A 26,186-nucleotide genomic window follows, 5' to 3' on the forward strand; every position below is an offset into this window, starting at 1 on the left:
CAATGGGAATACCTTTTCTAGGCATCTGTATTTGACTCTTTACACTCCAGCCCTTTGATAGGAGGCAAAGGACTCAACATTCACACAAGAGTTTATTTAAGTCTTTAGATGATCACTTTGCTGGGATCACTGCAGGCTGCAAGAGATATGTATTTGAAGGACTATTTTAGCACAAGGCGAATTCTTAACCAAAAATGGGAAAAACATTACTTCCCTCCTCCTAAACTTCTTGGCAGAAAGTCAGCTTTAGAATTTTAAAGTTAAAGGTTCTTTCAGGTATTGCCTGAGATAAAAGCCTGTACCGTAGGCCAGAAAAACTCTGCCTAGGGCTTTAGGAGCTTAGCAAGGGGGAGGGCTGGATGATGAATCTGAAAAGATGAGTTTTTAGAGAGAAAGAGGGATTCTGCCTCCCCTCCACCCCCACCCCCACCGTAAACGGGCCTTCCTCCAGGTTATCCAAAGGCTCCTCGGCCATGCCAGCTCCGGGACTCCGGCACTCATAGGATGGCAACACCACCTCTAAAGCACAGAAGAATTTCAGGCTCTGCTTCTGAAGTGGTGGCACAGTATCTTCATTTGCCCTTTCTTCAAGGTCAGAAAGATCCTGAAGCTGTTAGGATTTTATTTTTTTTTTATGTTTATTTATTTTTGACAGAGAGAGAGAGAGAGAGAGAGAGAGAGCGAGCGAGCGAGCATGAGCAGGGGAGGGGCAGAGAGAGAGGGAGACACAGAATCCGAAACAGGCTCCAGGCTCTGAGCGGCCGGCACAGAGCCCCACGCGGGGCTCGAACTCACAGACCGTGAGATCATGACCTGAGCCGAAGTCGGACGCTCAACGGACTGAACCACCCAGGCGCCCCGAGCTATGTTGCAGAAACCAAATACAGGCATGCAGAGAGGATGCAGAGGAAAGCGGTGTAGAAAGGAAGACTTCCTGGCGGGCGTGGGCTTGGAACTGGGTTGTCAAGGTGGTGGTGGTTAGAGGGGGAAGCGCCCCCGCCAAGGCTGACAACAGGGCTGGCGGGTGGGGTGCGTGGACCACACACAGAGTGCTCTCTGGCCCTGGGGCCACGGAGGCGGGGTTTCATCCCTGAGCGTACCCGGGGGGCAAAGACTGGAGGCTCCCCTCTCCCCGGGGTTAGCAGGTTAGCGGCTGGCTTCGGAGCAGCCTCGATTAGCATTATCTTGCTCTGGAGGCTGGGCAGAAGGGAATGGAGGTCTTCGATGGTAAGCTCCAGAGGAGAAGAGGGAGGTGACTGACGCAGAAGCAAGAGGGGGCCACTGGAAGCAAGTTCCTAACCCGGTTAAGAAGTGATTATGCGGTCATTTTCAAGGGCTATGCCGGTTACCAGGCACCTCCCAGGAGGTCCCGGCTGGCAGGCTGCCGATTCACCATTACACCTGGGATGCGGAGCTGGGCCCGGTGTGCAGCTGGGCAAGGAGCCCGGCCTCAGGCAGCTGGGGTGGATCTTTACAGATGAAAATGATGGGTAAGGACTCTGCTGTTGCCATAGAAACTGACTCTGGATGGATGAGATATAGTTCAGTGGGTAACGGGGAGAATGACACCCACCGCCAGGCTTCGCTCTGGAACCCACCATTCCAGCCGTGGTCATGGGCTCTGTCCACCGCCGTCTGCGTCCCCTACGGGACATCACAAGCCGGCAATGTGTGTGCCAGTTCACGTCAGTATCTGAGGGGCTCGGGAGAGGCCCTCAAATCCGAAAAGCCTTTGGTATGGCTCCTGCCACCCCAGTTAGCTGTGCCTGGCGAGAATATGGGACAGTGCCAGGCCAGGGGATTGTAGTTGGGCTGAGGGCCACAAACTAGCACCAGGCCAAGATGGCCCGGGGAGGTGGCCCACAGGCAGCAGGAATGGCGGGACACTGGCCCGGGAGTAGGTGACCTCCACTCTGATTCCAGACCGACCATTACCGACTGGCTGAATGATCCCTGGCAAGTCACTTTCCCTGAGGTCAGCCGTGGTGGTCCCTAGGGACCCCTTCCAGCTCCACTTTCCCTCTGTTCTGGGCTTTGGAACCCGACGTTTTCATCTCAGCCCCAAGTGTCAGCCCACTGAACTGACCTGCCGTGGCACAGGGTACCCGTCCCCCGTCCCCACCCCCGCGCCCAGAGACAAGCCCAGGACTTTCCCAGGCTGCCGCACAGGGTCTGAGACAGGCAAGATGCCGGGGCGGCCCCCATCCTGCCAGCCTCTGCTGCTCAGGGCCATCCTGCCCCCGAGCTCAGGGGCGTCTGAGCACACAGAGGGACGTTCTCCTGTGCAGAGGGGTGGGGAACGGAGCAGGGCAGAGAGTAATGAACCTGCTTTCAGATACCCCGTACCTGGCCTTCAAGCCCAAGCCCGAGCCCTGCCCCCACTAGGGCACACCCCTTTGCTCACACTGTTCCCTCGGAGACCTTCCTCCCAAGCTGCACCTGGTCAAATCTGACTCATCCAGGGATTCGGTGCCATTGCTTCCCCCAGCGAGTAGATGCTACCTGGTACCTATGGCGACAGAGTTTGAGTATTTTACTGTTGTGAGCTAGATGGGCGCGTTGTTCAAGGGGAGTGTGGCCGACTGTGCTTCCCTCAGATGGCCACACCCATGGGTTTATCCCACCCCACCTGCTCTTTCGTCACACTGTGGCTGATGGATGACACACTGTGGGGGAGTGGGGGGGAGGCTTGAGACTGCAGAAAGATGTCCTGTGACTTCCAAGGCTTGGCCACAGAAAGGATGCAGCTCCCACCTGGCTCTCTCTCTCGGGCCACTCACTCTTGGAACATGAGGCTGCGAGGAAGCCTTGTGTAGACGTTCCAGTGGACAGCCCCAGCTAAGGAGCGCAGCGGACATCAAGCACCAGACATGGGAGTGAATCTCCAGATGATTCTCCTCCCCGGCCGTGGAATCTTCCGGCTGAGGCTCTAGCATCATGGAGCAGAGGTGACCCATCCCAGCCATGCCCTGTCCTAAGTCCAGACCGTTAGAAACCAGGAGGTGTAGGGGCGCCTGGGTGGCGCAGTCGGTTAAGCGTCCGACTTCAGCCAGGTCACGATCTCGCGGTCCGTGAGTTCGAGCCCCGCGTCAGGCTCTGGGCTGATGGCTCGGAGCCTGGAGCCTGTTTCCGATTCTGTGTCTCCCTCTCTCTCTGCCCCTCCCCCGTTCATGCTCTGTCTCTCTCTGTCCCAAAAATAAATAAACGTTGAAAAAAAAAAATTTTTTTAAAGAGCACAAAAGGTCTCGGCTATCAGGTGGTCGGCAGGAGGGGCTCTCCGGGAAACCACGTGAGGGCGAGGGGCCACGTGTGGCCACGTGTGCCTTCTCAGAATCGTGCATTCTGTAATTTCGGCAGTTGTGGGATTTCTTGGTCTCAGTGGTGCCTATCGTAGCAGCCACTTTCATGGTAAGTTCAGTAAACGGAAAAAGACCCAGATACCAAGTGATGCCAAATTATGGTTCGTCGCAAGCACAAGTAGCAGCTGCGGGCGAAGGGAAGGTGGTCACTTGTGGACTCCTCATACTTCAGCTCCAAAAGAAAGGACCCCAGACTCAGGGCTCTGTCTCACCACCAAAGTAACAAAACGCGAGGATACGTAACCAAGACGTCAACGCGGGTACCCAACTGGTGGATGAGGCCAGAACGAAGGGCCTCCTCCCTGTCCCCCAGAAAAGCCCCCACCTTCAAGGTCAGTCTCTGGGCCCTCAGTCCGTCCAGCATACTGTGCCCGCCTCCGGTGAGGTCGTCCATGCCATGGTGAATTTTCTGGAGGGAGGAGTTGAAATGCAGCGAGCTATCCATTGGGATGGTCGTGTCGGAGTCCTGTGAAAGAGACGCAGGCACAGGATTAGCTCTGCCGCCTGGTCAGCTCCTGGGGTCCCAGCGGGTCTGACTGCTCCGCCTGTCGGCCAAGGCCAAGCCAGAGAGACAGCCAGATGCACACGGCCTGTGAATTCCTGCCTCTCCACCATGACCACCACTTAAGAAGGAACATCAGTCCTGCAAGGTCTTGCTGGGCTTCTCCTGAAGGCTTTCTCTGACTACTCCCCTATTAACTTAGCTTGTTCCAAATGTTCCTTTCCTTGGCTTTCCCTTAACACAGTATTACAGGTTTGCTTTTGTTCTGCAGCTGTTTTATCTACAGCTGTCGCTGCACTTAGACGGAGTCTGACTAAGGACAAAGGAGACGAAGGCCTAATGGGTAGTCGGGATGGGACAATTCTCCTCAGCGGTCCAGAAAGGGCTGTAAAGAAATGAAGGAAGAAAAAAACTGACACCGATCAAGTACTTTCCACCCTGATGCCCATTACCCTAAGCTCACTTAATCCTTATCCTAACGTTATAACACAGTTACTGTACTATCCCCATTTTAGAGGTGAAGAAACTGAAGCTCAGAGAGGTCTAAGATCACACAGAGCTGTTCAGTCCAGCGGGGCCTGTATCTCACTACTGAGTGCAGAGCCGGCCCTCTTAACCATCCTGTGGGAAGAAACACTGAGACTGGCCTCAGGGCTCTAAGTTTACACCAGAAGCGGACTGGATACAGAAGGCAGTCAGGACTGGCCATAGTTCCCTTCTTTCCCGCCTCCCGACAATCGCACATTCTTCTGCCATGCCCGGTCATTCTCCCCTCTTTCAATCACCACGAAGAGGTTCAACCACCTCTTCCTTGCTGCATACGTTCAGAATCACTTTTCATGCACCTGCTCTCAGTGCCCCTGCTAACACGGGAGCGTTTCGAGAAGCAGGCGGGGACCACAGCTTTTCACTTTTTCACAAGCTTTACTTTCACAAGCATCTTCAACAATGTTCTGCATACAGCTAATGCTCAGTGGGTCACAAGACTCCAGTGTTTGAACGAATCAAAGAGAGGCTTCTCTTCATTCGACAAGCGTTTATTGAGTGCCTTCTGTATACAAATCGTTCTTACCCTTCCGCCTGAAAGGGTAGACCTAATTGGGCATTATCACTCAGAAAAACATACCATAGTTCCAGCTCACAGAGTGACCGGCAAGAAGTTCATTTGGCAAAGTCAACTTTGATTAAGGGGCACTGCGTGCAGAGCACCGCACCGAGCTGATATGCAAACAAAAGAATTCTGAGCGACCATCCCTGACCTAAAAGAGGTCTGAGTACCCAATGCCATAGTGATCAAAAGCCCACACACCTTTTGGCATGTTGTAGAGTTCATTACACTTTTGAAAGGCAGCTATGAAAACTTGAAACTACCGAAAGGAAGGAAGGAAGGAAGGAAGGAAGGAAGGAAGGAAGGAAGGAAGGAAGGAAGGAAGGAAGACAGACAGCTGCGCCTACCACTATGCCTCCAACACGTCCTCATCACACTTCTGAATTGTTAATCAGTGTTACTTGACTGCTTACTCTAGAGAAGCAGAAACTACACAGGCACATTCTGAAACACTCGGGGAAATTTGCCGCAAGTGTGGACACAGCAGAGAGACTTAAGCATCTGTGAAACGTGGGCTGATTTGAATTCTGAGGGCAGGCTTAGAGAGCTAAGACCTCTTTAGAAAATGAACCTCTCTGTTAAAACAAAACAACCCAAAACCCACCTCACTTGGTGGAAATACATTATAAGGGACCTGAAAAAGGCCAGTGTGTCCTCTAGCCATCAACAGCCATGTGCAGGAATGGATCCTATTAAGACCGAGGGGCAGGGGCAAGGGTCTCCCAAAAACCAAACATGCACACCAACCAGGCCACTTTCGAACAGGCTCAAGTCAAGCAATCCATCCAAAACAAAAGACCTGTTAACAAATTCCTCCAAATTGCTGCTCAGATTTGGGGCAAAAACATTTTAAGGCATCTGACACGGGAACCACACACATACACAGCACGGTGGCAAGTGCCTGCAGGCAGCTTTGAAATGCTGCCCCTCGTGACAAATGGTTTCCGTTCTCATCATCTGTCTCTACCTGATCAGAAACCGTTTCCACCATGGGAACTTCCACCTCTCAGTCAAACCCAGGTCATTTTCACCCCTGCCCACTCCTTCACTTTAACTGCTTCCACTTCGGGTTTTCGTGTTAGAGAAGGAGGTTCCCTGTCTAGGTCTAGTGTCTGTGGCAAGGCACAAAGCCCACTGTTACTTCCAGTCCATCGGCTGCGGACACCCCCTACAAAGATGAAGCTCCAGGACCCGAGTTTCAGTGGCGACGAGCTGCCGAGTGCCTGTAGACACTGCCCCCCCACCCCCTCCCGCCCCCCAACCAGGAGCCTGGCTTACGTTAGTGGTGAAGGTTCGAGACAGAAGTTCCTCTCGCTGTCTCTCCTGCTGCTCCCTGGCGTATCGCCGATGCTGGAAGTTTCTGAGAGAAGTCTGCAGGTGCTGGACATCACACTTTAACTGGTCAACACGACTGGAATTGATGGAGACAGAGATTACATTCCAGAAACCCAGGGCCGCACATTCTGAGCGGCCAGCCTTCGTATTCAAGAAAGATGCTTCCTTACTTCTCCCTACACCACTGCATGCTGTCCCCACCAAAATGATCTGATTTTGATCACTGATGTTGAAAACAAAGAAGCGGCCTGTGGTTAAAGTACGGTTGTAGCACAAGAGATCCCAACAGCTTTACTTAAGCATCTGCTGGTCTCTGATTCTGGATGCATGACAGGGAACAGGTGACAGGAAGCAGGCTCAACGACCTCTCCCTGACCTGCCATGGATTATATCGCTTTTCAAGAAGGAGCCCAAGGGCACCTTTCGAGTAAAGCAACAACAAAGTTTCATAAGAACTTTTGGGAGCAGGGGCTGGGCTGGAGGTGGTGAGGGTTTTCATTTGAATTTCATGGCGGAGTATCAAATGTTAGATCAGTTATTTCATTATAAATCGGCTGACTGAAGTGATTAAGGGCAAGATTTCATCTCAATCCAAGAATGCAGCAGGAACCAGAGGGCAGTGCACACCTCCCTGGCTGCTGGAGGCTTCAAGTAAGGCCACAGGTCTGGCCAGAAAAACGGTATTGGAGGCAAAATTTCAAAATGACCCAATGTAAGGAGACACAGGCTTCTGAGCCCCTAACCTCACAGGCTTTTTATTTTCAGGAAATATCATTGAAACGAAACCATGCCCTTTAGAGGGACTCCATCTTCACAGAGTCTCAGTTTTTCAATGTGTAAATGGATTTTCAGAATATCTGACAGCCTCCCCTGGACAAGAGGCGTCACAACACTCACAGTTTGGCATTCTGTCTTTTGTTCGGGGGCTCCTTGCTGGACAGAATCTCCAGACGTTCTAGATGGCTGAATATCTGGTCAATGCTTGCTTGGATTTCGTTTTCTACTACTGCACAAAAGAGAAAAAAAGAGTAATTGCTGGAAAAGAGACAGCTTAAATTAGAATGATACAATAAACATGTCTTTTTCCATATCCAATAAATTCAAAGAAACCCATTCGAAAAGGAGAAAAACGCATATCGTACTGAATAATGGAAAAAAATTCAAGTGATACGGATTCTGTAAATGTCGCTCTAAACACACACACGCATATATACATGTAGCTGTTAATGTCATAGCAATGCCAATTGTTTAAAAAGCTACAGATAAGTCTGTAGAAATATATTTCCTGCCTTTAGAAAATACAATGAATATTTGGGTTGTCCAAATAAAATATTTTAAGCAAAATGCAGTATCTTCTGAAACAGAATGAGGTCTCTTTTCCTTTGAGATTATTCTCAGATACGAGTTAGAAATATCTAGTAAGAAGGCTGCCAATTGAATTCCCTACAGTAATGAGGTTAAAAGAAAAAAAAGCACAAAGGGGAAGATTAGTGTGTGAAACACAGGGAAGAGCTCCCTTGAGGCTTTCCATAAGGACGGGCAGGCTGATGCTGGAATCCCCAAAATAGACTGAATATCACTAGGAAAGGCCCAGGAAAGAATCCACAGAGGTAAAGATATGATAAATACAGTCATTTTCCTTATCCCTCTTGATAAACAGTCAACATGGCCTCTTTTCCATTTCTAATCATGTGACAGTGAGACTGCTGGGAAGGCAAACAAAGCAGATGGATAGGAACTAAACCGCGTACAAAAAGGGCACCCAGGGGGGCGTCTGGGTGGCTCAGTCGGTTAAGCATCCGACTGTGCCCGACTGCTGATTGCAGCACAGGTTGCGGTCTCACGGTTCGTGGGATCGAGCCCCACACCAGGGTCTCTGACAGCTCAGAGCCTGTTTGGGATTCTCTCTCTCTCTCTCTCTCCCCCTCTCTCTCTGCCCCTCCCCTGCTTGTGTGCTCTCTCTCTCTCTCAAATAAATAAATAAATAAACAAACAAACAAACAAACAAACAAACAAACATTAACCAAAAAAAAAGGTACCCAGATTGCTTCTTGCCCAATAAAGACACGACAGTAAAGAAGCAATGTGACCCTCCTAGGCCAACCTGCAGCAGCTAACATATGCACTCTAGATTAGAACAGGGTGGGGCACAGAACCCAGAAAAGAGATGCTTTCGATGCTCCGAAAAGGAGGCATGAGCAAACAGAAAAGGGCATGAGGACAGCCAGGTGGGGAGGTGAACGGGTGGCTTCAGCAACGTGTGGGCAACCAGTGGCATCTGTTGTGGCCAGCTCAGAGAAAGGACCTTTTCTGGCCAACAGAAAACTGTAAAACAGAAAGCAGCACTCTTCTCAAATGAAACCACAGTGTGGGAACTACACTAATTAATGTTGCTATTCGTTTCTGAATAATCCTCCTAAAAAGCCACCGTTCTCAGCTCAGAAGAAATGACCAATTCCAGTTAAACATCTCTGAGTTTGTACGGAGTACATTCCTCCCAGGGCTCGGTAATTAGATTAAGACAGAGGAGAGGAGGTCCATTCCCACAGGGCCCTGTCAGGGTGAGTTGAGGGGTAATGGGGGATAAGGCCTGTGGGATTCCACGGGGCGCAATGAGAGAAGTCAGAGGCTTTGCCAGAGGGTTTTTCTGTCCACCCCTAACAACAGAACTCCTTCGGCATGGAATCATTAAGCCCCTGAGGCAGCAAGGCGGTCAGGAAACCCAGCCCATTAGCATCGTGTCATCGGGAGAAAGGACTCTGCTCTCCATAGTTAATTACTCACAGTGCAGAGACTGCGTGTCCGCGGTCTCCAGGCGTCCCACGTGAGACTGGATCTCGTGGACCTGCCTATCCAAGGAAGAGAGAGGAAATGAGTGAGACAGGAGTCATCGACAGTGCTTCGGTCAGGAAAGACAAACTTTCTGATGCCAACGTGTAACTGATTTAAATCGACAGCATCACTGAACTGTAAACTTTGTTAAGTGGCACTTGAGGCCACATGTTTTGGCCCGGTTTCTAATATTTTACCATGAATATTAATAAGAACACTAACTTACTTTGTAACACTAACAGGCGGCGCTTACTAAGTGCCTGCCACATCGGAGACATTCTGCAAAGTCAATAACCCTATGCGGAAAGGACCATTATCATCTTCGTTTTATAAATAAGACAACCGAAGCCCAGAAAGGTTATGTAACTTGTTCAAGGTCACACAGCAAGTGATAAACCTCAATCCGGACCCAGCCAATCCCACTCTCTGTTCTTTGACCCGATGTGCTGAGCGCTGGTCTGTACTAGGGAGAGTCAAAGGGCAAGAAAGATATAATCCTTGTCCTTGAGAAACAATGTAATTAGGAACAACAGGCCAGAGAGACATGACAAGTCCCAAGAAGATTTAGGGGAACATCACTACATGTAAGTGTAAACAAAAAGGAAGCCGAGGGGCTCCGCGCAGTGGCGTGGTGCCAAGGAAACGTAAGAAAATAAGAGTAAAAGCTGGCGGAACCCGGTGGCGTCAAGTGAGTTCTAAAGAGCACTCTGAAGACAGAAGCTTGACCTGATGAGGGAAGAGATGAAGAAAAGGATCGGCAAAAAGGCACGTGGATTACAAGCAGGTGGGCCTGCCCGGAAGCGAGTAGGGGTCGGAGGGGAGAAGGGATGAGGCGATCAGTGCGAGAAAACTATCAGAGGAAGGTCCTGAAAGACGGGGATGTCCCGTCCGGTAAAGGCCTTTCCCTGGCAATCCCAGGCGAGTGCCACCTCATTGGGAAATGCGACACCGTACCCTGGCTCGCCAGCGTGGTCTCAGGTGGCGGGCCCTAGCGTGCTCTCCGGAGGCTCCTCGGGGCTTGACCAAGGTCACCCCCAGAGCCCTTCCTAGCAGTCGTCTGCGATCAGTTCTGGAATACTGCCTATGCTACCCCAACAACAGGCTCCTGGTGCTTCCGGTCTCTCACATCAGAGCCACAGGAAAGCAGTCTGCTGAGCAACTATATCACCTCCAACCCTTGAGGGAAAGGTCAGCAACCAGCCTCCACCATGGGCACCACACTCTGTGAACCCAAATTTACCAATGCAAGCCAGAAGCCCAAACTGGGTTTCAACTCTGTCTTGTCTTTTCCAGGGCTTTCCTGCGGACTCTAAACATGACCCACGGCACCAGAAGCAAGGCCAGCGCTCTACTGAGTCTGAGCGCACCTGGGTAAGACCCACGGCCCTGAAAGGAAACTAGAAATCACCACTAGAGATGGAGGGACCAGACTGCTCCTCCGGTAAGATAGGTCCTGATAGTGTAGAATGAGGGCACGTGGAGGTACGGAGGTAGATGGAGGAACACAGCTTGAGTTAACCAACATCTGGGTCAGGGTAACCACAGAGACAGCAAGAGGACTGCACGGCGACGCCGATGGGAAGACAATTCGGATTTTACCGAAGGCCTGCACGTAGGCCATGAGGTAAGTTGTCAATGGCAGCTTCATAGAGCAAATGTGAAAATTAGCAGTGTTGACAGGAACGGGAACAGAAGAAAAAAGGGAGGGGGGCAGGGGGCAAAGAGTATCCAAGACAACTCTGAATCAAGTATGAGAGGGATGACCTGGTCCACCTGCTATGAGGACTTATGACAAAGCCATAATAACAACACAAAACCAAACAAAACAACATCATTGCAGTGCGGAGACAGACAAACCCTAACCCTGACCCAGGAGCAAAGAATAGAGTCCAGACACAAAAAGAAACGCAAGATGGTTTAAAGCCCAAATGTAAAAGGCAAGGCTTCAAAATTTTCTGGAGAAAATACAGGAATGCATACTATGACTTCAGGTTGAAGAAGAATTTCCTAAACAAGGCAAAAAACAATACTGTCCCCCAAACCACACACACCACAAGACTCGTCAATTTGACTACATTAAAACAAAACACCTGTCTACACCAAAGACGCTCTAAAAAAATAAAAAGACAGGCAGAGACTGGAAGATACCCGCGGCAGATAAGAAAGGACTAATGTCTAGAGTATATTAAAAAATGCTGCAAATCAACAGGAAAAGTCAAAGCACTTTTGTAAAATGGGCAAAGAGCAAATGACAGAAAAGAAAACCCAAACATATCTGTATCTATATCTATATCCATATCTACATCTATATCTATATCTATTATTCCACTTGACTAGTAATCAGAAGAATGCAAAGTCAAAATAATGAGATAGTACATTTCTCCCATGGATTGACAAATACTTTAAACTTTAAGGACGAGGGCTTCATGGCAGGCTAAATAATGGTACCCAAGGGATGCTAGCAAAGATTTCCAGCATTCTACCACAGGACTGCCTTCAGCTCTACGTTTTGTTCAAGATTTTTTAACAAACCAACTTACGTTGATGACATTTGCACATCACTCTGTGCTAATGAGCCTAGGTTAGGATGTTGTACCACAAAACAAATAGTAATATTTTCATTTAGGCTAAAATAGTAAGATGAAATTTGTCAGGGATGAAAAGCATTCCCACTTAAGACTTTTTTAAAAAGTCCCCAATGTACAATATCAAGTGGCATTCCATCCTGGGAGCTGTCTGTTAAAGGCCCCTATTAAAGACTTTCCCTGGGGGCGCCTGGGTGGCGCAGTCGGTTAAGCGTCCGACTTCACCCAGGTCACGATCTCATGGTCCGTGAGTTCGAGCCCCGCGTCGGGCTCTGGGCTGATGATGGCCCAGAGCCTGGAGCCTGCTTCCGATTCTGTGTCTCCCTCTCTCTCTGCCCCTCCCCCGTTCATGCTCTGTCTCTCTGTCCCAAAAATAAATAAACGTTGAAAAAAAAAATAAAAAAATAAAGACTTCCCCTGATGGAAGATGGATGAAGAGGATGACCGGGAAAGAGTCTAGAAGTCAAGTCATGAAGAGGAATGGTCAAAAGAGCTAGTGATAATAAGCCTCTGAGAAAAGAAAAGAAAAGAAAAGAAAAGAAAAGAAAAGAAAAGAAAAGAAAAGAAGAGAAGAAAAGAAAAGAAAAGAAAAGAAAAAAGAAAAGAGAAAAAAAACCCTCCATTAAAATGGGGCAGCTGGTGCTTTTCAAATACCTAGAGCTGACATACAGGCAGAGGAATGGGCTCATTCTCCACTGCGGCTCCTGAAGGGAGAGCCAGAACCAAGAGCCCCATTCAAGAGGGTAGCTTTCAGCTCAACCTGCCCCTCCCCACAAAAACCCCAGAATAATTATGAACTCTCTCTCTTCAAGCAAAGGAAGAAGGGGGGCGCCTGGGTGGCTCAGTCAGTTGAGCGTCGACTCTTGGTAGGCTCAGGTCATGATCTCATGGTTCATGGGTTCGAGCCCCGTGTCGGGAGGGCTCTGCGCTGACAGCTGGGAGCCTGCTTGGGGTTCTCCCTCTCTCTGCGCGCCCCCCCAACTCGTGTTCATTCTCTCTCTAAACTTAAAAAAAAAGAAAAAAAGAAAAAAAGGAAGAAGAAAAAGAGCTCCTGCATGTTTAAACACAGGGTACATGAACTGCTTCGGGTTTTATAAAGGGTCTTCCTGACTAAAGGGAGTTGGAATGGAAGATTTTGCCAGTCCCCTCCAATTTTTAAAGTCTATGAGGACAGGGTGAGAGATGATGGCAACACTCACCCTATAAACACCCTTCAGGTGGCTTATACCGTTTTCTAAGCCAAAATGGACAAACTTTAAAGTTGCAGGGAAACAATACTGACTTCTCCCACCTAAGCTCCGAATGCTCTGAATGAACTAGAAGAGATACGGCCAAGAAAATGATTCCAATCTCTACATTTCATGCCTGGGAGGAAATCAAATGCAAAACAACAAAGCAAGCAGGCATGGCATAGGGGGGACTACTATGTGGCAAGTCTGTTTTAAACCGAACTGGGAATTCAGACAACACACTTGAAGCCAGTAAGGAACAGGTGATGCACAGGCAGGACTTGGGGCGGGCGGGGGAGGGGGGGGCAGGTGGACACTAGAAACCAGAAGTCTTAGCCCTGTCCAACATGGGGTCCGTGGTGGGCTTAGGTAATGACATCACCAAGCAGAGAGACCTAATAGTAAGAAAACAAGGTCACTGTTGCTGACTAAAAACAAACAAACAAACAAACAAACAAACAAATCCAGTCTGTAGAAATGAAATTGCTTTTTTAAAGTCCATGGAACTACTCTCATCCTTTCATATACACCTATTTTGTATCCATGCTGCCTCTGACCCCTACGAGCAGGGAACAGTTTTAGAGTTAAAAGATACTGGTTGCAAGTTCTGGTCCCACTATGGACTGGCTGAGGAACCAGGAACAAGCCATTTAACTCCTTGGTGCCTCAGTCTCCGATAAAACAGGGTACACACATGAATCAATAATCACAACTATTTAAAGGCTCATAGATCCAAATGCAATATGAAATTGCTGTGTAACCTTTACGGCATCATACAAACATTTGTGGTTGTTTTTGCTTTACTTAAAAGTAGTGGGAACCATCTGGTCATTTTCACCTCACCCACCTTGCCGCTTCTACATTTAGCCTCTCACCAGAAGGCAAAATCAAAAAAAGGGAAAAACTGGTCTTCAGATAAGGTAACAGTTTTCACACCCAGCTGCTCACCAAAATCACTTGGAGAGCTTGTTAAAAATAGAGCTTCTTGTGCTCCAGACCTACTGAATCGGAAGCTCTAGGGATAGAGGGACCTAGGTGGCTTAGTCGGCTAAGTGTCCGGCTTCAGCTCAGGTCATGATCCCACGATTCGTGGGTTCGAGCCCCGCTTTGGGCTCTGTGCTGACAGCCTGGAGCCTAGAGCCTGCTTCGGACTCTGTAGCTCCCTCTCTCTCTCTCTCCCCCTCCCCCACTCACACTCTAATTCTCAAAAATAAATATTTTTTAAAAAATTAAAACCGCAAAGAATCTCTAGAGATAATAAGGTCCAGGGCACTGAGTGATCCTAGACTATACAGGGGACAAATATAGACACCTCTACAACCACTTGAATATCAAAAATAGAAGCCTGGCCACTTATTCATCTATAAAGTTCATCCTAATGCAGTATTACTTAAGCATAAAATGTTTATTCTGATTTTCACCTCCCCTCCCTCCCCCACTCATTGCTCAGGCAGTTAAGAAGGAGTTTTCAAGATACAGAACTTTCAAGTACTGATTTCATTCCAACGTACTGTCAGGGACATGGCCAGAGATAACCACAAAGTGGGTTCAAAGTTCCAGTAAAATTAAGATGCTCAGTTACTGTTGTGTCAATTCAGCCTCAATCATTAATTTCTGCAACTGCAAAAGTTAATTGCTGACGCTCGCAGGATTGTGTGTTTCCTTTTAAGACACTCAATCACCAGTATCATGAAGCTGAAAGGAGCCTCAAAGTTTATGAGCTCCAAACTAACATTTTATAGATCAGAAAAAGAAGTCTAGAACCAGAACTCCCAGGACTGGTTCAATACTTCAGGGGAAAGACACACTAAAAGATCTGTCCTTTCTTAGTAACACAAAAATAATTCTATTTCATTCCTTTTCCAATGGACTCACAGGTCTGATTATTTAAGTTCCATCATATATATAGATATAAAATTTTTTTTTCTAAAGTCGTCTCCACGCCCAGCTTGAAGCTTAACGCAGGGCTTGAACTCCCCACCCAGAGATCAAGCCGTGAGCTGAGATCAAGAGTCAGATGTCCAACCGACTGAGCCACACAGGCGACCCGTCCCTTCTTATACTTTTTATATGAGAATAGGGCTCCCTATTTTAAAGGGCTCCGTTTTAAAACTGTTACAAAGTAGGTTTTATATTTGCACTCAAACCAAACACTTCATCATTATGGTCTCTGGTATAAACCAAATCAAAAGAAAAGGGAAAAAAGTGTAGCAGCAACAACAGATTAGTGTCAATCAAGAGTTGGGGCCGACGTCATTTAGGAGCTGTGAGTTACAATGAAACTTATTCTGACGACCTTAGCTCAATGATGGCTCTTTCTAAACTAAAGAAGATTCCGTTTGTATTGTTCCTTTACACTCCATCCAATCCTGCCACACCTTAGATTTTTTTCGGACGTCCCTGGGCTCTCCAAGTGAATAGTAAACTAGGTGTAGGGGCCCTGACTCCCACCATCTCTACCAACCCAGAGCAGTGAGTTGGCAGGTGCTGGACAAACAATTTATCATCTGTAAGTGTGACTTTCCCTTCACCTAGTCTACTTAGCAGGTAGTCGCGGCCTCGAAGATCCCATGAGCCGTCCGGCCCAACGTCCCCACGCATCAGGCCGGACCCTCCATCCGCCGCCGACTTGGGCATCCCGCCAGAGACAGAACTTCCGAGCCGCCCCCGGCAGCGCCCCGGCGGAAGGACTCGGCCTCCACACTGGCGGGCGCCCGAGGCCCCAGCCAGGGGAGCCGGCCTCGCCCAGCCTGGCTGCGCCCCCGCCCGTGCCCCGACGCGGCCCTCACTTGTGCGTTTGCTGGTACAGCGGCTCCACGTCGCCGGCCCCGCCGGGTCCGGCCCTGGCTTCCCTGGAACACGTCCTCACGGCCCCCCCCCCCGTCCGGCTTCCGGCTGCCGGCTCCCGGTCGCAGGACCCGCCCCCTCCTGCCGGCCAGGGCTGCCCCGGCGCGCGCCCTGCCGGTGGTGATGGAGACAGAAGAGGAGGGCGACGGAGAAGAGGCCCGGACAAAAAGGCTAAGAGTAGTCAGAGGCACTGCCGCAGATCCGGGACGAGGAAGCATAGTTGTGGGTAGGGGGGCGGGCTTCGGCATCGAGTCAGGCGTTGACAAGGGCAGTCGGAGAAGTAGGGACGTGAGGTCCTCAGAGCAAAGCTGCAGGAGAGCTGGTGGACTCCTGCCATTCCCCAGCGGAGGCAGGCTTGGGGGGGCTGTTCTCGCTCTGCTTCCCAGTAAACTGCTCAGTTGTGGGTCTGGAGCTTGCGCTCCGCTGGGCTCCTGTGCGCAAGCATCTCCTATGTCAAATATGTCCGGTTACTACTCCCCCCCCCCCCCCCCCCATTTATCCTTCCAATAAACTCCCAATGAATGAGTGGTAACCGTGTCTTGTGTGCTGTGGGGAAACCGGTTCCTCTTGCCCTCAAGAGAGGTCGCAGTCTAGGAAAGGAAGTGAGATAGGGGTACAAATAAACAGCTGCAAGGGAGAAAGTCCAAAGAGACAGCTGAGCTAGGGTCAGCCCCGTCGGAGATTCAGGAAAGACTTAATGTAGGAGGTGGCATTTGAGTTAAGACTTGAAGGATCTGGACGCTTCGGTCTCTCCACGTGGACCTAACCCATGTCCACCCTCCAGGCTTATCTACAGTTCCTCCCAAGGGAGGAGATGTTCCTCTTCCTTTGACAAGTTGATGCTTTTATTTTCCTGTATCCTGGAGCCCACCCAGTCTTGTGTCCTAAGAGACCGTCCACCCATGTACGTTCTTTCCCTAACATTTTCCCACTTATTCTAATATTTATTAATGAGCACCTGCTATTACCAGGCACGGATATTGGAGGAGGAATACAAGTAATAGAACCCTCAAATCTCTCATCTTCTCTCATAGCCTGTTGAGAGGGTTAGTCACGCCCTCAAGCAACATTTTCAGGTCGAGTAAGTACTACAGTTGATATTCTGGAGAAAAGCAAGAAGGGTTCATGGACTAAACAGCCTATGAATGGGGCCTTCAAGAATCAATAGAGTTTTAACAGTATCTTACACAAGCTCACTACTCTGTAAATGTTGATCTTGTTGGCCTAATGGAGATGAAGGGAAGGGCATTTGAAGCTGAGGGGATAGCTTGAGAAAAGGAAAAAAGCGGGAAAGAACATAGACCTTCTGTGGCTGGGTTTAGGGGGCTTGGGGGCAGTAATAGTGTTAGAAGGAGAGCTGGAGCCAGATCATGGGGGATCTTAAATGTCATGCTTAGATTTTTATTTATAGGTTTCTTTTTTAATTCTATAAGTAGTTAGAAGCCTTTAGAGGTTGGATAGAAATTTTAAATTTTCTCAAAGAATTTTTATGCCAATATTTTGCTCTTCTTTGGACCTCACAGCTTCCTGGTGAGGTGGGTTAGGCAGATAAGGGTACTGAGGTCCAGAAGACCTCTCCTCTGCTTCTCAGTCTCTAAGGTGTTTATATGGACATGGCCTTTCTCTAAAGAGAAGAAAACTCCATCTCCCCATCTTGCTGCACTTGAAACTTCTCATTTCTTTTATGACTAAACCACATAGACAACAGATCTACCCTGTCAACATCTCTATGGGTAGCTTGCCTTCCAACCTCTCCTTTGTTCTACTAGAACTATTTTTCTAGGCTCACCAGAGTCTACCTGACTTAGTCCGGTGGTGTCTTTCCATGACTCTCCATACAGGTATTCATTGAGTTCATACTACATATCAGGCACAGTGCAAGGACTGGGGCACAAAGATGAGTAAAACATACATCAGCTTGCCATAGAAGTTCTTTAATATACACATCTACACAGGAGGGAACCATCTACAGAAATAATTAGAATACTATGTAGCTAGTGTGGGATAGAGGTAATTAGGACCTGTGTGATGACAGAGAAGTGACACTTAGCCTAGTTTGGGGATTCAAGAGGGCTTCAAAGAGGAGATGATACCTGAACCGAGTCTTGATTTATTTATTTAATGCTAGTTACATTATTACTCGTGATGCTGCGTCATCCTTCACACTGAACGTGAATGCTGACTTCCAATGACCCAAAGTTTGTCACTGTGCTTCATTGATGATGACACTAATGGCACGTTTTCCCTAGAGTATGCAGGAAAATATGAATAATAATTCACTGTTCAGAATTACTCAGTATAAATTTACAATAATATATCTTCCAACTATGTTTTTTTTTTTTTCTTGAAATTTGTTAGGCCTTAATCACAGCTTTCCTAGAATATGATCTCTTTCAGTGTTGACTGCAACACTGCTTTCCACATACTGAAACCATTTGGCAGAGGGCAAAGGGTAGTTAGGCTACAGGTGCATGGGTGAAACAAAAAGAGAAGTCCCACTCATGTAAGGGATGCATGGCCCTCACCTCGCCCTACCTAAGACTGACCCAGAGGCTCGTGGCGTCAGTACAGTGATCAAAAGAAGGGAAAGACATTGATTGTAAAAGCCAGTTGGCAGAGTAATGGTCTCCAGCAGAAGATAGGCATGGCCACCTCTGGAGCACTGCCTGACCTGCAGTGCAAAGCCTGTGGTGGGTGTGGGATGACCACCCTTACCAGGTGGAGGTGGGGAGCCCCACTATTCTGGTGTGTTGTAGAGTGGAGGCAGCCTTGTGGTCAGAACACAGGCCGGCAAGTGCCATGGCACAGACCCAAACAGGTGGCTTAACTCCAAGCGCCAATGGTCGACTGTCAGTACCCCAGAATCCTGAACTCATCTTGTATCCAATGTGAATGGGAATCACCCCAAATCAGCAAGTCACTACCACGCAGGCAGCCTGATCTTATGCAATGCCACAAAAGAAATACTGTGCTGGTGGATAGAAGCAATATGCTCACCAGGTTTCCCTGGACAACCCACAGGCATGGGCCCTGAAGCTTTTCAGGGCACTTGGTCAGTCCCATGCATGGGACGGGAGTTTGGAGAGTACCCTGAAGAGGAGAAACAGACTAGAATGATTGCCTCCACTGAAGGGGGGTTTAGAAAGATTCAAAAATAGCACTCCAAAGTGTGGGGCCCACTGAGGCCTGGGTCCTTGGCCAGGGACTTTACTTGCCTGGGTCTTAGGACTATAGCGTGTAGTTGAATAAAGGTGGTTTCATATTTTTTGCTCCCATTAAACGATGGAGTCGAATTCCATTTCCTTTTTAATCTGAGCTGGATTTAGTGACTTGTTTAATGAATATAATGTGACAGAAGAGAAACTCTGGGTTTTCCAAGGCCAGGTCATAAGAAGCCTTGCAGTTTCCACCCAGCTCTTTGGAAGGCTTATGCTGGTAACCCCAAATCACCTTGGAAGAAGTCCAATTACCCTAAGGCCATCATTCTGGAAAGTCTATATGTGTAGGTGCTTCACTCAACATGCCCCAACTGAGCCAACTCTTCCAGCCAAGGCCCCAGACATGTAGGTGAAGCCAGCTCGTAACCTTTATACCAGTCCATCCACCAGCTGAACCCCTCAAGTGACCTCTCCAGGAAGAAGAATGGAAAAGAAGAATCACCCAGCTGAGCCTATGCCTGAATTCCTGTCCCAGGACATCAAGAGATATAGCAAAATGGGTGGTATTTTAAGCCACTGAGTTTGGAGGTCGTTTGTTATGCAGCAATAGCCCCCTGACCTCAAAAAGTTTATCATCTAAAAAAAAAAAAAAAAGTCTATCATCTAGATGGAGAGACAGGGTACAGGGCTTATGAAAAGGCAACGACGCAGAGAAGACAATTAAGTTCTGCCACAATGCAGAGAAGAAAGAGATCTCTTTGAATGTGGATGATGAAAGAAGGCTTTCCAGAAGAGACGAGATTTCAGCTGGACCTTGAAATACACGAAAGATAAGACGCATGGAGAAGCGGGCCCCGGGCATTCCTGGCAAGCAGGGAAGTGATCTGTCCAACTTGATGGAACTTAATTCTTATCTCTGAAACCCAATGAATCTGTTGTGTGTCTCTGGCCCCCTAATTGAGATTGAATAGAGCAATTCTGTTAGCCCTTCTCCCAAACGGTCAGTGCTCCCTATGCTCCCCCACCCTGGTCTCTGCCCCTCCCTCCCAGTGCACCTTCTGGTCCTGTTTCCTCCTGAGCCCCCTTTGCCCCTACTGTCCATCCCACCTGTGCTGATGTTCACACACCCCTGTGTCAGCTGGGACTATGTCTCACTTCCCCTACCAGCCTATAAGAGCCCATCGAGACACCCTATCACTCCTCAACCACTCCCTCCCCTTTTCCATCATCTTCTTGAATGATGCCCAAGAGATCCTTAAAACACAGAGATGTGCTGTCATACCTACGCTGGAACCTTTGCCTGCCGTTTCAGAGGCCCAGAATTATTTGAGGTTGACTTTTAGGTGATTATAAGCTGTCTGCATCAGAGGAGCCACTCTTGCTGAAAGGCTTGTCACTTGAAATCGAGGCGGAGTGCTGAACACAATGCCTCCTCCTTAAGGACTTTCTCGGCAGGTTCTCATTCTGTGCTCCTAACTACCTGGGAGAGGCAGGACCCTGGTTTTCTAGACAAGTGTGCTGAGCTTTGAGAAGTGAACATGCCTGGCCAAGCTGACGGTGGGACAGGGGAGCCAAGGTCCAGGCTACGTAGTACTATCCTGCCTTTTGACCCAAAAAGGGCCTTGCCACAGATAAGTTAAGATGCCTCTGATGGCTTCTGCTTTGGACAGCAACAAAACCCTAGTCACTCTCCAAAGCCAGAGAAACATAATCTCATTGCCTCTGGGTTTGCTCCCAAACTCCCTCGATTAAAGCTGAGCAGACAGAAAGGATGGCATTTCTGAATTCAGGGGCTGCAACAAAGCTAAAACAAAAAACAAAAAACAAAAAAACCACCAAGCATGTGTGGCTCCTTCCAGGACCCACCAGGTGGAGGGGATGCTGCCCCGGGGGCTGCAGGAGGTGGGGAGGGGTCTCCACGGAAGCTGCCCTTCATGGACCGTCCATCAGCAAATTGTCTCATGTAGCCATAACAGCCAGGAGCGAGGTGGGGGGAGCAGGGTTTTGTCCAAGGAGAGCCAATGTATTGTAAACAGGATAAAAGGGGCTGGAAAGCCCCACTTATCACTGACTAATGTGTCCCCAAGTCATCAGGGAGCTAGACCCTCACCGACAGCCCTGAGCAAAGGGAAAGAGAATTCCCGATTAACCCCATCACCTGTGAGCAGAGCCAGGGCAAAGGTCTGGCTTTTCCTCTTGCTAAGTGATTCCCATGGGGATCAGCACAGTTTCTAGGGGGCCCTCTGCCAGACTGGAGAAATGCCTTCTGAGTCCTCAGCTCTTTGGGCCCCCACGGAACAAGGTGTATGTGCGGGTATGCTTGGGAGGAGGGGAGGCCGGAGGAAGACAGAGGTGGCATAAGGTTTGGGAGAAGTTGCAGGGGGAGGGCGGTGGTCTCCTGGTTCATCGTGGGGGACAAGGAGACCTGTGTGCCAGCACGTGGAGGAACCGATTGGCCTAACTTAGACTTGAGGGACCGACTGAGAGATTGCTGTCTGGACCCCAATGATCTCGTTCATTCTTTCCAAGCCCCTTGTGTGCAGGTATGTTAATTTACAGACGAGAAAACAGAGGCTCAGAGAGGTTATGTGCCCAAAGTTACCCAGTGGGTGGCCTCACTAGCTAGCGGCCAGGGCACCTCAGCACCAGCGGGAGCAGGTGTGTACCAGGTCGGTACTTGAGTGTGACAACTTTTGAGGGATGCTTGGCTCCACGGGGTTTTACTTCCCTCTGAACGTACCTCCCCCACCCCAAGAGCTTTCCTTGGTCATCTCCGGTCTCTTCCTTTCGGGCTCCCATTTTCCCGGACCATCGAGGCAAAGGGTAGTAGGCAGAGTTCAGGATTTGATAAAGACAGCCTGAGTTTGATTTTCCAACTTGACCCTTTGGACAAATCAATTCATTCCTCTGAGCTTCAGCTTCTTTATCTGTTAGATGGGGACACTCCCTGTCCTTTTACTGAATTGAAAGAGGATTCAAGAGAAGGGGAATGAAGGGCTTCGCACAAGATTTGAGTGTTAATGACTTTCACAGTGACTGTCGTGGGACCTTCTGAGTCCATTTCTTGCCTCCGGTTTTCTCCCCTCAGCCTGCCCGCCTCTCTAGACATATTGCTTTCAGATCCACCTGCCTAAAACGCCTCCTTATGCATGTCTCCTGCTCAGGAACCATCAGTGACTCCCTGCTACTGCTTCCTTGGCCTGGAACTCACCTTTCCTGGTCTGATCCATCACGAGCGCCCAAACCTAGAGCTTCTGCCTCCTTGCCTGACCATGGGCTTGAGTCACAGCTCTCACTTGGGCCGGGGTGGGGTGGGGGTGGGGGGGTCCAAACACATTGTGTGTTCACATCCTCTCGTATCTGCGGGCCTGTGGCTCCTTGGGCCGATCCATCACCTCTTCCAAGCTGGCTCAGATCCCAGCCCGTCCTGCAGCGGACTTCCTGACCACCCATCCTGCAGCAGCCTCTCTACCCTCTTGTCTTTATCTTCCTCTGTGCCTTAGCATTCACCTCGTGGAAGTCTTGGCTCTCCATGGATAATCAGTGTCCGGGTTAGATCATAAGCTTCTTGGGGACAAAGACCTGCTTGTATCTCTCAATGAATCTGCTCAACTAATCTAGGCTAGAGAGGCAGTGGGCTTACAGGGGATGTCCTCAGGAATCAATCCAGCTGAATATCAGGAGACAGTGCCTTACCTCAACACCTCAGCCCCTTGAACGGCAGTACTTTGAGGATCCGGCTTATGGGAGGACTCAATATACACCCATGAGTTAACCAAAGCTGTGGCAGTGTGTGTGTGTGTGTGGGGGGGGGGGGGGCAGGGATTGTGTTTAGCAGGTGGCAACTTAGTGGGCCTTGGCAAAGGGTGCCAATCTAAAGGCCTCTATTCTATGGCCCCGTGGGCTTGCCCTAAGCGTGCAGGAGCCCCTGTATCATCCCTTCATTTCTGCCATTCAAAGAGTCTGCTGGGATTTAGGTGTGGCATGGGCAGTGAGAGGCATGGAGAAATCTCCTTCAATGACCTTCATAAACAGTGAACTGATAACCAAGCCACCCACTCATTTCCCATCAGAGAAACTGAGGCCCAAAGAGGGGATATGACCTACCCATATCAGAGAGTTCAAAGTGTAGCTGGGGTGGGAAGCTACATGTCTTGATTCCTGTCTGGGGCTTAACTCCCCTACCTCACGCTGCCTGTTGAGTGACACACGTGATGAGGCCCTGTAAACAGGGGTTCTAGAAGCGCAGGTCTGGGAATCGGAGCTCAGGACCCAGATTGTGTTCAACGTGCCAAGAGGCAAAACAGGCCAATCCAGACTGAAAAGTATCCAAGAAGGAGTCCCTAGGCAGGCCCCTCTCCAAGGCCCCCAAATTCGCCACACCTTGGTGCGTTCCATCTGGTTGTTTTCTCCCCTTGAAAGGAAGGTGCCGTCCCCACAGCCCTAGCTACATGGCGGTCACTAGCCACCAGCCACCTGTGGCTATTGAGGACTCGAAGTGTGGCTAACACACACTGATACGTGCTGCAAATGTAAGAGACACAATGGCTTTCACAAAATTTCGCGCAAAAATACGTAGAATATGTGGATACCTTTTCACGTTAATTCGTGTTGAAATGATAACGTTATTAAAATGAATTTCACCTGTTTCTTTTTCCTTGTTTAATATGACGTCTGGAAATTTAAAATTAAATCCGTGGCTCACATTTGTAGCTTCCGCTGTGCTTCTGTCAGGACGGCACTGGTCCAGGGTACTTGGCCTTGGCTTCCCTCTGAGATTGCAGGCTCTGGAGGGCAGAGAGCTGCCTTGAATAGTACTTGTCCACTCAAGTGGTTCCTCTAAGTCCGGCATCCCAGGACCTGCACGTGCTGATGCACAAACTGGGTACTTAGTTCTCCAGACTGCATAGCCTGTCCATATGGGCTCCTCTGGGGTGCCTTGGATCCACAGAGTCTCAGAACTGGGTATGGGAGCAATCAAGGCAGGCTTTCCGTTGGAGATGAATGGGGCTTTGGGTTTGGGTCCAGGATAAGGCAAGCCGGGTGCCAGGGGCACAAAATTTGAGTCACTCATTCTCAGGATGGGGCTAGAAACCTTACTTGCCACTTGGCTGTTCGCAGCCTTGCCAGCCTCCGGTATGGTTCCTTCAGAGGGCCCCAGGCCGGAACCACATCTCCACAGGGGTCCACAGCTAAATTCACCGCAGTCCCAGGGTGATCCTAACAGCCACCTTCCAGGGCAAAACCCCCCACTCAACACCCCGCCAAGTCAACCCCGCATATAATCCAGATTCAGCCCCGATTCCTCCACATCCCGGGCCCCTTCGCTGTACTTTGAGTGCCTCCAGGAGACAAGCGGCATTAATGGCAATAATTTTGCAGCTTTGAAAGGGAAGCGCCCAAAACCCTGAGGCGTGGGGGCTACAGGAGCTCTCTGAGGAGAGGGCCAGACAGCAGGCATCCCTCAGAGGCCTCCGTCCCGCTGCAGGCCATGGGGCCAACGTGTCCCAACATTGACAGGCTTCCTTGCACAAGCCAGACCTCACAGAGTGAGGGGGGTGCGTGAGGAGGGGGGACAAGGAGGCTCGACAAGAGGGTCGGGGGCTCATCCATCAAGAACCGTCAAACAGCAGGGCCACAGCCTGCCTGAACGTTAGGCTTTTTCAAGGGGACTTCTGCAGCTCCCCCACCCCAAAACCTTAGCCTCCTGAAATCAAGCACATTCCACCGGAGAGGGATTAGGGGGTTGGCAACCCAGGCCGGGCTGGCCCCTGCCTGCTCACCCACGGTGCTGGGACGGAACCCCCCCTCCACCGTCCCCCAACTGGAGCTGTGGTTATGGGGCCCAGGGCAAGGCAGAAATTGGTGGGGCCTTTTTGTCTGCCCCTGCTTTTAAGAAAATAGCACACAGTTTGAGAGGCGATATTTACTATCTTTTCTTTTTTTAAATCGGGAGAGGTGGGTCGCAGCGGGGGTCTCCAAAGCCTTGTTAGAGCCAAGGGCTGGGGCTGGAGAGTGGAAAGGGCCCCTTAGGTAAGAGCAGAGGACCAGTGCGGTCCTCCCCACTGAAACCAACACCTGCACTGGCTGATCGTCCACAACCACTGGGGATCAGCCAGCCTCAGGGGGCCTGAGTGCTCATGGACATGGTTAGGTCTCTCTGCCAGGGGGTCAAGGGCACAGGCTCCCTTGTCTCCTTCCCTCCACACTGGGACCCAGAGGACAGCGGGCCAGGAAGAACCCCAAACCTTGACAGTTGCTCATCAAGGCATCAGAAAGACCTATGTTCAGATCCTGGCTCAGCCCCCTGCCACCTGTTGACCTTGGCCGGCTACTTGAATTCTCCAAGCCCCGTTTCCTTAATTGGCAAGTAGTCCTAGTACGCTCTGGTATACTGGAAAGCCATCAGGTCTGGCTATCAGAGAGGCCCGAGTGGGGCCAGTGGCATGCTGTGCATCCTTGGGTAAGTTACTTGACTGCTCTGACCTTCATTTTCCTTATGAGGTTTTTACAAGGATTAAGTGAAATCACATGTTTGAAAGTACCTGGCACAACGCACGGTGGGTGGCGCCACCAGATGGAATTCATCCCCTTGTCTCCTGCCCTCCCCCCACTTCACGGTATAACTGCCCTTGGTGCCTGCACGATATAGCTCTGATCACCCTAATCACCCTAGCTGCAGTGTAGCTGTGGCAGTTATATGCTGGTCTCTCAGGTGGTGGGTTCCAGGCAGGACACTGTGATAGCGCCTAGTATACATATGGTGCTCAAGCAGTGCTCTTATTTTTGTACCTTTGGGAGGTAGGGTTGCATATGACTTAAGAGCATCGACTCTGCAGCCTGAGTTCAAAAGCCGGCTCTGCCCCTTACTGGATGGGCACTCTTAGGCCAGTCACTTAACTTCTGTGTGCTTCAACTTGCGCATTTGTAAAATGAGCAGGATGTTAGCACCATCCTCATAGAGTTGGGGGAGGGGGTGTTAAATAAAGTAATAATTATAAAGGGCACATACTACATGCTGCAAGCGTGTTTTGTTAAATCAAATTTACGGACGGGCACCTGGGTGGCTCAGTCGGTTGAGTGTTGGACTTCAGCTCAGGTCACGATCTCACGGATCCTGACTTCGAGCCCAGCGCTGGGCTCTGTGCTGACGGCTCGGAGCCCGGAGCCTGCTTCGGATTCTGTGTCTTTCCCTCTGCCCCTCCCTTGCTCACGCTCTGACTCTCTCTCT

At 49.7% G+C, this 26,186-nt stretch overlaps 1 protein-coding gene across 1 annotated transcript; it reads right to left on the bottom strand.

Annotated features, from left to right (window-relative positions):
• Positions 1 to 9: 9 nt before the first annotated feature.
• Positions 10 to 22,408, bottom strand: LOC147571567 (uncharacterized). Its single transcript, XM_086696294.1, has 7 exons — positions 22,167 to 22,408; positions 21,066 to 21,154; positions 15,740 to 15,908; positions 9,089 to 9,153; positions 7,202 to 7,310; positions 6,248 to 6,380; positions 10 to 3,825 (listed from the first exon to the last, which is right to left on the bottom strand). The coding sequence occupies exons 1-7, from the start codon at positions 22,406 to 22,408 to the stop codon at positions 3,568 to 3,570; spliced, it is 1,065 nt and encodes a 354-aa protein (XP_086552420.1). The 3' UTR covers positions 10 to 3,567.
• Between the last annotated feature and the right edge of the window lie 3,778 nt (positions 22,409 to 26,186).

This window comes from Puma concolor, unplaced genomic scaffold (assembly GCF_028749965.1).
Source record: "Puma concolor isolate L17-30 unplaced genomic scaffold, mPumCon1.1.hap2 unalloc_scaffold_22, whole genome shotgun sequence".
In the NCBI taxonomy this organism is placed as follows: Eukaryota; Metazoa; Chordata; class Mammalia; order Carnivora; family Felidae; genus Puma; species Puma concolor.

Bases quoted from the DNA above. Each gene is read 5' to 3' on its own strand.
- LOC147571567 (XM_086696294.1), bottom strand. From the start codon at position 22,408: ATGGGTGGTCAGGAAGTCCGCTGCAGGACGGGCTGGGATCTGAGCCAG. The intron at 7,311-9,088 runs GTGAGTAATTAA...TCTTTTGTGCAG, and splicing joins GGACACGCAGTCTCTGCACT to TAGTAGAAAACGAAATCCAA. The intron at 6,381-7,201 runs GTGAGTGTTGTG...CATCAATTCCAG, and splicing joins AAAAGACAGAATGCCAAACT to TCGTGTTGACCAGTTAAAGT.